The 17,433-nt window shown below is 46.6% G+C and overlaps 2 protein-coding genes across 2 annotated transcripts in view; one reads left to right on the top strand and one right to left on the bottom strand.

Moving 5' to 3' along the window:
• The window catches only part of LOC135057085 (uncharacterized), a 653,135-nt gene that overhangs the window by 264,052 nt on the left and 371,650 nt on the right, over nucleotides 1-17,433 (top strand).
• LOC135054561 (zinc finger protein 260-like) lies at nucleotides 700-15,628 on the bottom strand. The gene is made up of 4 exons (XM_063957717.1): nucleotides 15,552-15,628; nucleotides 15,336-15,433; nucleotides 14,457-15,213; nucleotides 700-2,886 (listed from the first exon to the last, which is right to left on the bottom strand). Exons 1-4 carry the CDS (start codon nucleotides 15,583-15,585, stop codon nucleotides 1,826-1,828), a joined length of 1,950 nt encoding a protein of 649 aa, XP_063813787.1. The 5' UTR covers nucleotides 15,586-15,628; the 3' UTR covers nucleotides 700-1,825.

Consider the following 17,433-nt stretch of genomic DNA (forward strand, 5'->3'; position numbering starts at 1 on the left):
CATAGATATATACACATACTGGGGACACCACCCGGAGCACCAGGGACACCACATATAGGACAGTCCTTACCCCTCACTGGTGATGTGCCCTGATGGTGTGTGACTGAGCTTTTATCTCTCTCTAGCACATACCTCTCTGATATACCTGTTATATCCTCCCATTGCTCTGGTCACCTGCCCCCTGCAGTATATAACAGGTATTACATACACAGATATATACACATACTGGGGACACCATCAGGAGCACCAGGGACACCACATATAGGACAGTCCTTACCCCTCACTGGTGATGTGTCCTGATGGTGTGTGACTGAGCTTTTATCTCTCTCTAGCACATACCTCTCTGATATACCTGTTATATACTCCCATTGCTCTGGTCACCTGCCCCCTGCAGTATATAATAGGTATTACATATACAGATATATACACATACTGGGTACACCACCTGGAGCACCAGGGACACCACATATAGGACAGTCCTTACCCCTCACTGGTGATGTGTCCTGATGGTGTGTGACTGAGCTTTTATCTCTCTCTCTAGCACATACCTCTCTGATATACCTGTTATATCCTCCCATTGCTCTGGGCACCTGCCCCCTGCAGCATATAATAGGTATTACATACACAGATATATACACATACTGGGGACACCATCAGGAGCACCAGGGACACCACATATAGGACAGTCCTTACCCCTCACTGGTGATGTGTCCTGATGGTGTGTGACTGAGCTTTTATCTCTCTCTAGCACATACCTCTCTGATATACCTGTTATATACTCCCATTGCTCTGGGCACCTGCCCCCTGCAGTATATAATAGGTATTACATACACAGATATATACACATACTGGGGACACCACATATAGGACAGTCCTTACCCCTCACTGGTGATGTGCCCTGATGGTGTGTGACTGAGCTTTTATCTCTCTCTAGCACATACCTCTCTGATATACCTGTTATATCCTCCCATTGCTCTGGGCACCTGCCCCCTGCAGCATATAATAGGTATTACATATACAGATATATACACATACTGGGGACACCATCAGGAGGGAGCACCAGGGACACCACATATAGGACAGTCCTTACCCCTCACTGGTGATGTGACCTGATGGTGTGTGACTGAGCTTTTATCTCTCTATATCACATTCCTCTCTGATATACCTGTTATATCCTCCCATTGCTCTGGACACCTGCCCCCTGCAGCATATAATAGGTATTACATACACAGATATATACACATACTGGGGACACCATCAGGAGCACCAGGGACACCACATATAGGACAGTCCTTACCCCTCCATGGTGATGTGTCCTGATGGTGTGTGACTGAGCTTTTATCTTTCTCTAGCACATACCTCCTGCCCCCTGCAGCATATAATAGGTATTGCATAGAGCAAAGGAGGTTGGTGGTAGGAACTTGTCTGTCAGATCTCAGACCTGACGGTCTATTACTAGATGGTAGCACTCCATTACTACCTTGGCCACTGTTCCTCGTGTCTTCCTACACAATTTTATACTATTCAGGTGATCTAATTCCACACTGTTAGAAATACTGCAGAGTAACTTTCCTATAAAAATAGCTAAAAGCAAAAAATATAACCCAAGAATACAGTGAGGACAGTAATACAAGCTATGCCTATTCTACCTTCTGGATCATGAAACAAACGTCAGAAGTCATAGAAGTACGCGGGTCAGGAAAAATACTATGCTTCTTGATATGGTTAGAAACAATTTCCACTTGTATACATGCAACATTTCTCCAATGTACAAAAGGAATGGTTTAACAAGATCTGTTTTCTGACATTCCGAACATGAGAATAGCTAATTTGTGTGATGTCTCTGATGTGAAACAAGGTCTGATTTCTGCATAAAACATTTCCCACACACAAAGCATGGAAATAGCCTCTCATTTGTGTGACTTCTCTGATGTTTAACTACATCTGAATACTGTGTAAAACGTTTCCCACACTCTGAGCAAGGGAATGGCGTCTCACCTGTGTGACTTCTCTCATGTACAACAAGCTGTGATTTCCATTTAAAACATTTCCCACACTCAGAGCATGAAATTTTTTCACCTGTGTGACGTTTCTGATGTGTAACAAGATATGATTTCAGTGTAAAACATTTCCCACAAATAGAGCATGGAAATGGTTTCTCACCTGTGTGACGTCTCTGATGTATAACAAGTTCTGACTTAATTGCAAAACATTGCCCACACTCAGCACATGGAAATGGTTTCTCACCTGTGTGACTTCTATGATGTTTAACAAGATGTGATTCCCATTTAAAACATTTCCCACACTCAGAGCATGGAAATGGTTTCTCACCTATGTGACATCTCTGATGTATAACAAGATCTGATTTCAGTGTAAAACATTTCCCACAAACAGAGCATGGAAATGGTTTCTCAACTGTGTGACGTCTTTGATGCATAACAAGGTTCGATTTCAGTGTAAAACATTTCCCACACTCAGTACATGAAAATGTTTTTTTACCAGTGTGATTTTTCTGATGTGTAATAAGAACTGATTTCCGTGTAAAACATTTCCCACACTCTGGACATGGATATGGTTTCTCACCTGTGTGACTTCTCTGATGCGTAACAAGATCTAAATTGGGTGTAAAACATTTCCCATCTAAGGCATTACATTTTACATCTAAGGGAAACAATTTATTTACTCTACAAGCTGTAATAGATGTGCCAGGAGAACATTCCTCTTTATAACCAGGATCAGGTGATACATCTGCACTGGGAGGTACTGGATGTATAATTGGGGTGATTTCTTCTGGATAATCTTGTTTGATGTCATTATCGCCTCTTTCACAATCAGTAGATAAAAATAGATTTCCTATTGAGATATTTCTGCGGTTACACCCATCTGCTGAAAATAAAAAAATATATAGATAAATGGTGCCTAATACATTTCATTTTCCAACAAAGCGGGTATTCAATTAGCTGTGATAACTGACTTTTCCCACGAAAAACCAGACTTCTCCCGCGAATCCCAATTACAGCCTATTCAATTATCCGAGAAAATTTATTGTGATCATGTTTCACAAATTTCACTTCACCTACTCTGAGCAGGTGAAAAGTTGGGAAAATTCTCTATTTTAAGGTAAAAATGTTTGGATATGGTACAGAACCCCTGGGACACCCCTCTTAATGACTAATTTAACTTTTTTATTATTTTTAAATGGCCAATAATGACATGTAATTTTTTGGGTGAAAAAGTACAAAGTGATGGAAATTGTGGTTCAAGGTATGGGACAGGTATATTGGGGTGCTTTATGAGTGGGACAGGTGTTTTTAGGCTTGCAGGTGGGAGTAATCGGTTTGTTTCCATTTTTTTAAAAGTACCCTAAAATGACCCAAATATATACTTAGACCCATTTTATGTACACCAAATTTAATGAGAACATTTATTTTGCACAAAACAATAGCTATCATTTTTTTTGCATTTTTAAAAAAGCCATTTCACACAATTTAAGTACCGAAAAACTATTCAATGTGATCTCACAGAATACACTTCTCTTCTATTATCCTATGTTAGTTTAGCATTTTGTTTGGGTACAGGCTGATTTCACCACTTTCACCTACACTTTTCACTGCAAAAATTTTCACATGAAACCAGTTTGGAATTGAATAGGTCGAAAAACAGGTGCGTGCATACCCGCGAAAAGCCTTTTTATCCGTCCGACTGCCGCACAAATTTGCAGCTAATTAAATACCTAAATAATCCCCAACAACTTTTGTCAAAGGTGCTTAAATTATCATCTAATGGATAACTTCAAGATGTTCCAAGGTACATTTTATGCTCAATCATGCATAGAGCAGAATTACAGCTTTATTGGAATCCACTGTGCTGGAGTTGACGTTAAAAAATGACAGCAATGTGTGGTGAGAATACAGCTGAAACATGTGCTGTAATATATTAGACTGGTGTTGCATAAAAACGAGATTTATGGTAAGAACTTACAGTTGTTAAATCTCTTTCTGCGAGGTACACTGGGCTCCACAAGGATTAACATCGGGGTGTAGAGTAGGATCTTGATCCAAGGCACCAACAGGCTCAAAGCTTTGACTGTTCCCAAGACGCACAGCGCCGCCTCCTCTATAACCCCGCCTCCGTGCACAGGAGTTCAGTTTCGTTAACCAGTCCAATCCAGTAGCAGGTACCAGAGACAACAATCGTTAGTAACCACAAACACCACACACTCACTACAGGAGAGGGTGTCAGCAGCTAATGCCATAGCAACCCAAAGAAGCTAAGTGCGTCAGGGTCGGCGCCTTGCAGAGCCCAGTGTACCTCTCAGAAAGAGATTTAACAACGGTAAGTTCTTACCATAAATCTCGTTTTCTGCTGCGGGGTACACTGGGCTCCACAAGGATTCACATCGGGATGTCCTAAAGCAGTTCCTTATGGGAAGGGACGCACTGTAGCGGGCACAAGAAACCGGTATCCGAAGGAAGCATCCTGGGAGGCGGAAGTATCGAAGGCATAGAACCATATGAACGTGTTCACTGGGGACCACGTAGCCGCCTTGCACAATTGTTCAAGGACGCACTACGGCGGGCTGCCCAAGAAGGTCCAACAGACCGAGTAGAATGGGCTTTGATGGTAGCAGGAGCTGGCACACCAGCCTGTACATAAGCATGTGCAATCACCATTCTAATCCATCTGTCCAAGGTCTGCTTGTTACAGGCCTGCCACGTTTGTAAAATCCAAACAGCACAAAGAGAGAATCAGACTTCCTAATAGAGGCAGTTCTCTTCACATAGATACGGAGAGCCCGTACCACATCCAAAGACCGCTCTTTGGAAGACAACTCAGGAGAACTAAAGGCCGGGCGCCATGAGGTCCACATCTGGAAGGCCCCACTTGTCCATGAGAAGTTGAAAAACCTCCAGATGGAGGCTCAACTCTCCGGCGTGTATTCTGCCCACTGAAGAATCCGTGATACTTCTCTCATTGCCATCCGGCTTCGAGTGCCGCCTTGATGATTGATGTACACCACCATGGTGGTGTAGTCCAATTGTACTTGAACAGGTCTGTTCTGTATCAAATGCTGGGCAAGGTTCAGTGCATTGAACACCGCCCGCAGTTCCAGAATGTTTATCGGGAGTAGAGACTCCTCCTCGGTCCTCCGACCCTGAAGGGAGAGTTGTTACAACACCGCGCCCCAACCTCTCAGACTGACATCCGTCGTCAGCAGGACCCAGTTGGATATCCAGAAGGGACGACCCCTGCTCAATAGATGGTCCGGAAGCCACCAGCTCAGTGACAGGCGGACCTCCGGAGACAATTAGATCATTTGAGATCTGATCCGGTGAGGCAGGCCATCCCACTTGGCAAGAATTAACTTCTGCAGAGGGCGAGAATGGAATTGAGCACACTCCACCATGTTGAAGGCCGACACCATGAGACCTAGCACTTGCATTGCCGAATGTATCGACACTTGCCGACGAGATAGGAAGCATCGAATCCTGTCCCGAAGCTTCAGGACTTTCTCCTGAGACAAGAACAACCGCTGGTTGTGAGTGTCCAATAACGTTCACAGGTGCACCATGCTCCGAGCAGAAACCAGGGAAGATTTCTTCCAGTTGACTAGCCACCCCTAGGCTTTCATGAACTGGACAATCAGATCTAGATGATGCAGGAGAATTTCTGGGGAATTTGCCAGGATCAACAAATCGTCTAGGTACGGCAGGATCCTGACCCCATGACGGCGGAGTACAGCCGTCATTACCACCATTACTTTGGTGAAAACTCGGAGCCGGTGACGAGCCAAAAGGTAACGCCCAAAATTGGTAATGAAGGCTGCCCACCGCAAACCTCAGGTACTGCTGATGTGAAATTGCAATAGGAATATGCAGATGGACATCCTGTATGTCCATGGAGACCATATAGTCCCCAGGCTCCAAGGCCAGAACAATAGAGCGTAGAGTTAATATAGACAATATAGACAAATGTAAAGTTATGCACTTTGGAACGAAGAACAATCAGGCAGCTAAACTAAATGGGGAAAATGTAGGAATAACGGTAGTGGAAAAGGATTTGGGTGTGTTCATCGAGAATAAACTTGGTAGCAGTACGCAATATCAAAATGCAGCAGCAAAGGCTAATAAGGTGTTATCATACATAAAACGGGGTATGGAGACAAGGGATGAGAGTGTAATCCTGCCTCTGTATAAATCATTTTTCAACCACACCTGGAATATTGTGTACAGTTTTGGGCACCATATTATAAAAAAAGATATCTTGGAACTCGAAAGGGTTCAGAGGCGAGCCACCAAACTGGTTAAGGGGTTAGAGGCACTGGACTATGAGGAAAGACTTAAAAGGCTTGATATGTTCACACTGGAAAAGAGGTGACTGAGAGGGGACATCATTAATATTTATAAATACATTAAGGGACAATACAAGGATCTATCAAATGATTTGTTTACCAAGAAAACACTACATAGGACACGAGGACACCCCCTGATGTTAGAAGAGAAAAAATTCCATACTCAACGAATGAAAGGATTCTTCACAGTAAGAGCAGTAAGGATTTGGAATTCTCTGCCAAAGAAGGTAGTAATGGTGGACTCAATCAATAAGTTTAAAAATGGATTAGATAAATTCCTAGCGGAAAAAAATATCCAGGGATACAGCATTTAATTATTAAAATAAAAAAGAAATTAAAACAAAATGTAATGAACTCGATGGACATCTGTCTTTTTTTCAACCTCAACAACTATGTAACCATGAGTTTCCATACGAAACTTGGAGACCCTCACATACTTGTTCAGGGACTTGAGAATGAGAATGGGCCGCGAGGACCCGTTCGGTTTTGGAACTAGAAACAGTGGTGAATAGTACCCCTTGCCTCTCTGACCCAGAGGCACCTGTACTACCACTCCTGTAGTCAGGAGGGAATGCACCACCGAATGAATAGTAATGCTGATGTGACACGGCAATAGGAATATGCAGGTAAGCATCCTGTATTTCCAGGGAGACCATATAATCCCCAGGTTCCAAGGCCAAGACCATCACAAATTTGTTCAAGGACTTGAGGTTGAGAATGGGCCGGGATAACCCATTCGGTTTCGGGACTAGGAACAGCAGTGAATAGAACCCCTTGCTTCCCTGAGCCAGAGGCACCTGTACTACCACTCCTGTGTCCAGGAGGGACTGTACCACAAAATAAAGAGTCTTTGCCTTCACCTGATCCGAAGGGACGTCTGTCAGGCAAAATCGATGAGGGGGATGATTCTTGAAGGATACGGCGTAACCTTGAGTGACGACTTCCCGCACCCAGGCATCGGAAGTGGTCTTCAACCATTCCTGTGCAAAACCTAGAAGCCGGCCCCCCACCCTGGGATCCCCCAGAGGGAGGCCCGCCCCGTCATGCTTCAGGCTTGTCAGTTTTGGAAGCTGGCTGACGGGCGGCCCAGGCACGCTTTGGTCTGGGCTTGACAGGTCTGGAAGCACGAGCTTGCTTTGGGTACGCCTGACCTTTTGATTTTCCTGGAGGACGAAAGGGCCGAGAGAAAGTACTTTTAGCCTTCCGTGCAGATGGAGCCGTACTTGGTAGGCAAGCTGTTTCAGCAGAAGCCAGGTCAGCCACAATCTTATTGAGGTCTTCTCCAAAAAGAATGTCTCCCTTAAAAGGAAGCACCTCCAGGGTTTTCTTAGAATCCATATCCAACGACCAGGATCTCAACCAAAGTATATGTTGAGCCAAGAAGGACGTAGTGTCATCCTTGGCCGCCAGTACCCCGGCATCAGAAGCCTCCTCCTTAAGGTAAAGAGAAGCCGTGGCAATATATGAGAAATATTGTCTGGCATGATCAGAAGCGTTGGAAGGTAGCTCTGCCTCCAGCTCCTGAGCCCATGCTGCTGCAATGGTTGGTCTATGCACAGCCCCTGTTAGGGTGTAAATCGCTTTCAAACAACCCTCCACATGTCTATCCGTCGGTTCCTTCAGATAGGTGATGGTAGTCACTGGCAGAGCTGAGGAAACTACCATGCGTGCAACATGAGAATCTACAGGCGGAGGAGCTTCCCAAGTTTACATAGCTCCGCAGAGAGAGGATAGCGAGCCAACAGTCGCTTAGGCGGTGTGAATTTTGTTCCCAGATATTCCCAGGATTCCTGACGTATGTCAGCCAGGTGTTGAGAATGAGGTAAAACTTGTTTAACCACCTTCTTACGTTTAAATCTGTCTGGATTTTTAGAGACAGCCACAGGCTCAGGTTCATCAGAGACTTGAAGAATGAGCCTGAAAGCCTCAATCAAATCAGGGACATCCACCAGTGACTTCCCTTCCCCATCAGAAGCATCAGAGTCAGTGTCTGTGGGGTCAGTATATGCACCATCCTCCTCAGAGGATGTGTCCGGAACAGCGGTGGATTGTGAGGAAGTTGCGGCCCGTTTAGAAGACGTCTTAGGTGGGCAAGAGGGAGACTTATTTTTAGTCAGCGATCGGTCCAAGTGCTGTAACTGAGATGAAATTTGATCTACCCATGGCGGATTGACTGCAGGGACCATAAACTGCTGTACTGGCATAGGAGGTCCCACATAGGGCATAAGTTTTGTTGCCAGCGTATTTAATAAAGTGGAGAAGGTAGCCCAAGGTGGGTCATTAGTGGACACTATAAGGGGCATCCGCTCCACTAGCCTCCGGGACACAGGGCACCGGTGGGGTTTTTGTCTCTGTTAAAACCCATTTCATTGCAGCCCGCAGCGCCCGGTGGGGAAGCCAGCAGGGGGATAAGGCCTGACCTGTAGCCCCTCCCCCAGCCGCAGGGTGCCATTTGGGTAAATGTTGCCACCCTGGAGCTGCATTTCTCTCCCTCACTCCCTGTCAGCCGCCATTACACGGAGCTGCGCTGTTCCTGGGACTGCTGGGGCAAATCCTCCTCTGCAGAGCCGCCTGCATGTCAGCGCTGTGCATTTTACAGGACACTTAAGTATTCTAGCTGTCAGTGGACAGTGTTAGTTAAGAAAGAGTGTATACATTCAGGGTTGTGTTGTACAAACACCCTGTGATATACATCCAGTACCTACTGTGTTTTGTTATATCTACTGTTTTCATATATATATATATAAAAACCCAGTAGTATCTTTATCTCGCGCCAACCTAGAAGCGGCGCCATGGGAGAGATCTTTGTTGGGAGACCTCAAAAGCATACAAGAATAAACACAAATTCCCAAGTGCGCTAAAGTGGAATGTAATTACACAGTTCTTCCAGCGTTATTTTCATCAGAATGTAGACTGGAGGGTATTTAAATCTGGGGACCTATAACTGTCGAGAAAGGTTTATGTGTATGAAACATTAATCTATGACAAAGGGAGCCGAGTAGTGACTATTTTAGTGAAGCAGGAAGAATGGTAGGACTTCACAGTACTACACAATGGCCAAGAGTGGTACTGCAGTAGCTGTGTTCAGTTTCTGGCATAAGGACTATAGTCAATCCAGATACCTGTATCCACAGGAGTAGTTACCGTGGGAGCATAGTGTGTGGTCGCTATGGGGCCCGGAGTACCTCCAGGGCCTGCCTCCCCCTGTGCCAACTCACCACAGGGGACATGACAATGATGACAGTGAAGGAGCGCAGTGGCTGTTGTGCTGGCTGCGGGGCGTGTTCAAACTGAAATCTACATTGCAGTGTAAAAATAAAGCAGCCAATATTTACCCTGCACAGAAACAATATAATCCACCCAAATCTAACGCTCTCTGCACATGTTACATCGGCCCCAGCTGCAGTGCATATTGTTTAATTGTTTAGCCCATTAGCTATTAAATTTGCTGCTGCGGTCAGATCTGAATTACCCCTTCCTAACACACATACATGCTAGCCTCGCCTGGAACCTAACAAAGATATGCAGCAGCCTTGCATGGAACCTAACAAAGATACACAGCAGCCTCGTCTGGTACCTAACAAAGATACACAGCAGCCTCGTCTGGTACCTAACAAAGATACACAGCAGCCTCGTCTGGTACCTAACACAGATTTACAGCAGCCTTGTCTGGAACCTAACAAAGATATGCAGCAGCCTCGCCTGGAACCTATCACAGATATGCAGGAGCCTCGCCTGGAAACTAACACAGACAGGTTCCAGGCGGGGCTGACGCTTAACACAGATACGCAGCAGCCACACCTGTTACCTAACAAAGATACGCAGCAGCCTCGCCTGTTACCTAACAAAGATACGCAGCAGCCTCGCCTGGTACCTAACACAGACAGGTTCCAGGCGGGGCTGACGCATAACACAGATACGCGTCAGTCTCGCCTGGTACCTAACACAGATACGCAGCAGCTTCGCCTGGTACCTAACACAGATACGCAGCAGCTTCGCCTGGTACCTAACACTGATACGCAGCAGCTTCGCCTGGTACCTAACACAGATACGCAGCAGCCTCGCCTGGTACCCAACACAGATACGCAGCAGCCTCGCCTGGTACCTAACACAGATACGCAGCAGCCTCGCCTGGTACCTAACACAGATATGCAGCAGCCTCGCCTGGTACCTAACACAGATACGCAGCAGCCTCGCCTGGTACCCAACACAGATACGCAGCAGCCTCGCCTGGTACCCAACACAGACACGCGTCAGCCTCACCTGGAACATAACACAGATACGTGTCAGCCTCGCCTGGAACATAACACAGATACGTGTCAGCCTCGCCTGGAACCTAACACAGATACGCGTCAGCCTCGCCTGGAACCTAACACAGATACGCGTCATCCTCGCCTGGAACATAACACAGATACGTGTTAGCCTCGCCTGGAACCTAACACAGATACGTGTCAGCCTCGCCTGGTACCTAACACAGATACGTGTCAGCCTCGCCTGGAACATAACACAGATACGCATCAGCCTCACCTGGTACCTAACACAGACACACAATTGTGTGCAATAAACAATTTACTGTTATTACCGTCTTATTCTTCATTTTTTGTCATTCATTATATCAAATGGGACCAAAGCACAATAGTTACTGTGACCACTGGTAACTTCACTTAATCAATATTTTTAATGGTTGGCTTATGGGGCATATAAATGTTGTAATTTACCTGCACAGACTATTCCTCCAATGAAACTGCACCAGAACTACTGCAAATATGTATCAGATGAGACCAGTTGCGACTAAGATAATGCCATCATCTAATTACTAACCACACGGCACTGTTTCATCGTAGTGGGCGGAGCCTGTGTGTGAACCCATCTATATCACTTTGGTGAGGATTCACATATTAGTTATATACTGCTATTACTATCCCACATTTGTTCTATTGTCTGGTGTCAGTTATATATAGCAACCATCTAAAGACATAGGGGTATATGCAATTGCGGTCAAATTCCCGAAATTGTCGAATTTCGGGTCATTTTCGCCCCCCAAAAAAATTTGCCTATGCAATTCAGTGCTTTCCGACCAAAAAACTGACTTTCAAAATTCTACTTTTTGAAATTCGAATTTTTGCAAATTCGACTTTTCTGCAATGATACAAGAAGCTGCAATTCGACAAAAGCATATTCAATTCAAGTTTGGAAATTCGACAGCAGTGCTTTTAGACAGCAAATTCGTCATTTTCAATCCGCCACACTTTGGAGGGTGAAAACAATAAAAAAAAATTTAAACATGTTTTTTTTTGTGTTTTTTTTTTTTTAGGAATAGCAGATCTATTTATATTAGAAGGGATTAGGTACTTTTTCTATTTTTTTTGGAGGCACAAATATTATTTATATATTTTTTAAAATATTTTTATTTTTATTTTTTTTTTTATTGCTGGAACGGTAAAATCCTTAAAAAAAATGGCGTGGGGTCCCCCCTCCAAAGCATAACCAGCCTCGGGCTCTTCGAGCTGGTCCTGGTTCTAAAAATGCGGGGGAAAAATTGACAGGGGATCCCCCGTATTTTTAAAACCAGCACCCTGCTCTGCGCCTGGTGCTGGTGCAAAAAATATGGGGGACAAAACGAGCAGGGGTCCCCCGTATTTTTAACACCAGCATCGGGCTCCACTAGCTGGACAGATAATGCCACAGCCGGGGGTCACTTTTATGCCGCGCCCTGCGGCCGTGGCATTAAATATTCAACTAGTCACCCCTGGCCGGGGTACCCTGGGGGAGTGGGGACCCCTTCAATCAAGGGGTCCCCCCCCCCAGCCACCCAAGGGCCAGGGGTGAAGCCCGAGGCTGTGTACCCCCATCCAATGGGCTGCGGATGGGGGGGCTGATAGCCTTTTGTGGTAATGAAAAGAATATTGTTTTTTCCAGCAGTACTACAAGTCCCAGCAAGCCTCCCCCGCAAGCTGGTACTTGGAGAACCACAAGTACCAGCATGCGGGAGAAAAGCGGGCCCGCTGGTACCTGTAGTACTACTGGAAAAAAAATACCCAAATAAAAACAGGACACACACACCGTGAAAGTAAAACTTTATTTCATACGTCGACACACACATACTTACCTATGTTCACGCGCCGACATCGGTCCTCTTCTCCATGTAGAATCCACAGATACCTGAAAATAAAAGATCAATATACTCACCTCAGCCATGGTCCAGAGATACATCCACGTACTTGGCAAAAAAAGAAAACGAACACCCGACCACCGGACTGAAAGGGGTCCCATGCTGACACATGAGACCCCTTTCCACGAATGAGACCTGTCAGTGACAGCTGTCACACAAAGGTCTCTAAAGCCAATCAGGAAGCGCAACTTCGTTGCGCTCACCTGATTGGCTGTGCGCTGTCCATTATATTCAATGGTGGGAACTTAGCGGCTTGCGGGTGAGGTCACCCGCCGTTCAGCGGCTGACCGCGGGTAACCCCACCGCTGACGGCAAAGTTCCCACCATTGAAAGTAATGGAGCGGCTTTGCGATGCGCTGTCACAGCACAGACAGCGCACAGCCAATCAGGTGAGCGCCACGGAAGTAGCGCTTCCTGATTGGCTGAAGGGACTTCAGTGACAGGAGTCACGTGATGTCCCGGCATTCGGGGAAAGGGGTCTCATGTGAAAGCATGGGACCCCTTTCAGTCCGGCATGGAACGGGTGTTCGTTGTTTTTTTTTGCCAAGTACATGGATTATCTCTGGACGTGGATGTACCTCTGGACGCTGGAAGGTGAGTATAATTTTTTCACAGGTACCCTCGGATCGTCGGAGACCGTGGCAGTCGGCGTGTCAACATAGGTAAGTATGTGTGTGTCGGTAGTGTGTAATAAAGTTTTACTATCAAGGTGTCTGTGTACTGCTTTTATTTGGGTATTTTTTTTCCAGTAGTACTACAGGTACCAGCGGGCCCGTTTTTCTTCCGCATGCTGGTACTTGTGGTTCTCCAAGTACCAGCTTGCGGGGGAGGCTTGCTGGGACTTGTAGTACTGCTGGAAAAAACAATATTCTTTTCATTACCACAAAAGGCTATCAGCCCCCCCATCCGCAGCCCATTGGATGGGGGTACACAGCCTCGGGCTTCACCCCTGGCCCTTGGGTGGCTGCGGGGGGGGGACCCCTTGATTGAAGGGGTCCCCACTCCCCCAGGGTACCCCGGCCAGGGGTGACTAGTTGGATATTTGATGCCACGGCCGCAGGGCACTGTATAAAAGTGACCCCCGGCTGTGGCATTATCTGTCCAGCTAGTGGAGCCCGATGCTGGTGTGAAAAATACGGGGGACCCCTGCTCGTTTTGTCCCCCTATTTTTTGCACCAGCACCAGGCGCAGAGCCCGGTGCTGGTTTTAAAAAAACGGGGGATCCCTGCCCAATGTTTCCCCGCATTTTTAGAACCAGGACCAGCTCGAAGAGCCCGAGGCTGGTTATGCTTTGGAGGGGGGACCCCACGCCATTTTTTTTCCGGGTTTTTCCCGTTTTTTTAAATTGCGGCAAAATCCGCCAAATCGGCCGATTTTCGCACGCGGGTCTGTCGAGTCCGTTTTTCATTGAATATGGTGAATTCCGGCAGCCACCTGCCGGAATTCACCTGTCGAATTGTGTCGAATTAAAAAACAGCGAAAAATTGCAGCGATTCGCCGTGAATTGCATATACCCCATAGGGGCTAATTCAATTGTTTTTTTGGCGTGGCCACCACGAGAGGGTACCCATATGCAGAAATTCAATTGCTCTGCCGCAGAGGACACATTTTTTTTTATCACAGTCTCAGGAAAAGATGTGTACAAACTCAGCACTTTGGTCAGGAGTTTAGACTGGTTTTTCCGTTTCACGCGGCTAAACCCTGTCTGCTTGGGCGTGATAAGCGCAACGTGCATGGGCACCCAAACAACAACTGAATAGTAACAGTTGATTAGACGGGATTTTTAGATGCCCAAAACAATTGAATTCCCCCAATAGACTACACTCCGTCACATTCTCATTGAACTTTCCATGTCTCATATAAAAGATGACAGACGTGTTATAGTATCTGAGTAAGGACAATATATGACTGTAATAAGTGTTTAATACTCACCTCTGCTGATATCTGTAGGGATCTCCTCCTCCTTACACTTCTGATCACACCTCACATACGTATCTTCTTCTCCCTCTATATATTCTGCCTTCATATCAGTCACATACGTCTCTTCTTCTCCCTCTATAACTTCTACCTTCATCTCTGTCACATACGTCTCTTCTTCTCCCTCTATATCTTCTGTCTTCATATCAGTCACATACGTCTCTTCTACTCCCTCTATATCTTCTGCCTTCATATCAGTCACATACGTCTCTTCTTCTCCCTCTATATCTTCTGCCTTCATATCAGTCACATACGTCTCTTCTTCTCCCTCTATATCTTCTGCCTTTATATCAGTCACATCCGTCTCTTCTTCCTCTATATCTTCTGCCTTCATATCAGTCACATACGTCTCTTCTTCTCCCTCTGTATCTTCTGCTTTCATATCAGCCACATACGTCTCTTCTTCTCCCTCTATATCTTCTGCCTTCATATCAGTCACATACGTCTCTTCTTCTCCCTCTATATCTTCTGCTTTCATATCAGTCACATACGTCACATCTTCTCCCTCTGTATCTTCTGCCTTCATATCAGTCACATACGTCTCTTCTTCTCCCTCTATATCTTCTGCCTTCATATCAGTCACATACGTCTCTTCTTCTCCCTCTATATCTTCTGCCTTCATATCAGTCACATACGTCTCTTCTTCTCCCTCTGTATCTTCTGTCTTTATTTCAATGACATATCTCTGTTCTTCTTCCTTTAGATCTTCATACTATATAATTCATAAAACAATAACATAGACAACGATATATCAGTGTATAACACACAAGTTCTCTACAGATCATACAGTGACAGTCACTTTGGTATATTGGTGAGACCCTACATCCCACCTACCTGATCCTCCTGTGGGGTCCTGTGATTCTCCTCTGTACAATCCTGGGAATACAGAGGACGGGGACATCTCTCTGGGGTATCTCTGTTACCGGGCCCATCTGTAGGAGACACACAGTGACTGAGTACAGTGTATATATGTGATTATCAGGTGATGTGTGTATATAGGGGCCCCCATACCTGCTCTCCCCTGTACAATACATGACAGTCTCCTCTTACCCAGTGATGTGAGGGGCCGGTGATTCTCCATCATCACGTCCTTGTACAGACCCCTGTGTTCCTCTATATACTCCCCCTCCTGCATAGAGACATAGACAGTGACATCCTGACACCTTATAGGAACCTGACACACACAATGATACAGTCATCACCCAGACACATCCCCTGGTGTTACTGTATAATGCCCTATTCCCAGCAGTCACCTCTCCAGTCATCACCCAGACACATTCCCTGATGTTACTGTATAATGCCCCATTCCCAGCAGTCACCTCTCCAGTCATCACCCAGACACGTCCGCTGGTGTTACTATATAATATCCCATTCCTAGCAGTCACCTCTCGAGTCATCACCCAGACACATCCCCTGGTGTTACTGTATAATGTCCCATTCCCAGCAGTCACCTCTCCAGTCATCACCCAGACACATCCTCTGGCGTTACTGTAAAATGTCCCATTCCCAGCAGTCACCTCTCCAGTCATCACCCAGACACGTCCGCTGGTGTTACTGTATAATGTCCCATTCCCAGCAGTCACCTCTCTAGTCATCACCCAGACACATCCCCTGGTGTTACTGTATAATGCCCCATTCCCAGCAGTCACCTCTCCAGTCATCACCCAGACACATCCCCTGGCGTTACTGTAAAATGTCCCATTCCCAGCAGTCACCTCTCCAGTCATCACCCAGACACGTCCGCTGGTGTTACTGTATAATGTCCCATTCCCAGCAGTCACCTCTCTAGTCATCACCCAGACACATCCCCTGGTGTTACTGTATAATGTCCCATTCCCAGCAGTCACCTCTCTAGTCATCACCCAGACACGTCCCCTGGTGTTACTGTACAATGCCCCATTCCCAGCAGTCACCTCTCTAGTCATCACCCAGACACGTCCCCTGGTGTTACTGTATAATGTCACATTCCCAGCAGTCACCTCTCCAGTCATCACCCGGACACGTCCCCTGGTGTTACTGTATAATGCCCCATTCCCAGCAGTCACCCCTCCAGTCATCACCCAGACGCATCCCCTGGCGTACTGTATAATGTCCCATTCCCAGCAGTCACCTCTCCAGTCATCACCCAGACACGTCCCCTGGTGTTACTGTATAATGTGTATTACGGTAACGGCAGAGTATGCGCCACCTGTATTACGGTAATGGAGGAGTCTGCACCACCTGTATTACGGTAACGGCGGGGTCTGCGCCACCTGTATTACAGTAACGGCAGGGTCTGCGCCACCTGTATTACGGTCAAGGCGGGGTCTGCCCCACCTGTATTGCGGTAACTGAGGGGTCTGCGCCACTTGTATAACGGTAACGGCGGGGTCTGCGTCACCTGTATTACGGTAATGGCGGGGTCTGCGCCACCTGTATTACGGTAACTGCGGGGTCTGGGCCACCTGTATTACAGTAACTGCGGGGTCTGCGCCACCTGTAATACGGTAACGACGGGGTCTGCACCACCTGTATTACGGTAACGACGGGGTCTGCGTCACCTGTTATACGGTAAAGGCGGGGTCTGCGCCACCTGTATTACAGTAACGACGGGGTCTGCACCACCTGTATTACGGTAACGACGGGGTCTGCGTCACCTGTTATACGGTAAAGGCGGGGTCTGCGCCACCTGTATTACAGTAACGGCGGGGTCTGCGCCACCTGTATTACGGTAACGGCAGGGTCTGCGCCACCTGTATTACGGTCAAGGTGGGGTCTGCCCCACCTCTATTATGGTAACGGCGGGGTCTGCCCCACCTGTATTAAGGTAACGGCGGGGTCTGCGCCACTTGTATTACGGTAACGGCGGGGTCTGCATCACCTGTATTACGGTAACGGAGGGGTCAGCGCCACCTGTATTACGGTAACGGCGGGGTCTGCGCCACTTGTATTA

The sequence above is a fragment of the Pseudophryne corroboree genome, chromosome 3 (genome assembly GCF_028390025.1).
Source record: "Pseudophryne corroboree isolate aPseCor3 chromosome 3, aPseCor3.hap2, whole genome shotgun sequence".
NCBI lineage: Eukaryota > Metazoa > Chordata > Amphibia > Anura > Myobatrachidae > Pseudophryne > Pseudophryne corroboree.

Excerpts from the sequence above, each read along its gene's own strand:
- LOC135054561 (XM_063957717.1), bottom strand. The coding sequence starts at position 15,585 with ATGATGGAGAATCACCGGCCCCTCACATCACTGG. Across the intron at positions 15,434-15,551 it reads CCGGCCCCTCACATCACTGG|ATGGGCCCGGTAACAGAGAT; the intron begins GTAAGAGGAGAC and ends TGTCTCCTACAG. Across the intron at positions 2,887-14,456 it reads CCCTACAGATATCAGCAGAG|CAGATGGGTGTAACCGCAGA; the intron begins GTGAGTATTAAA and ends TTTTATTTTCAG.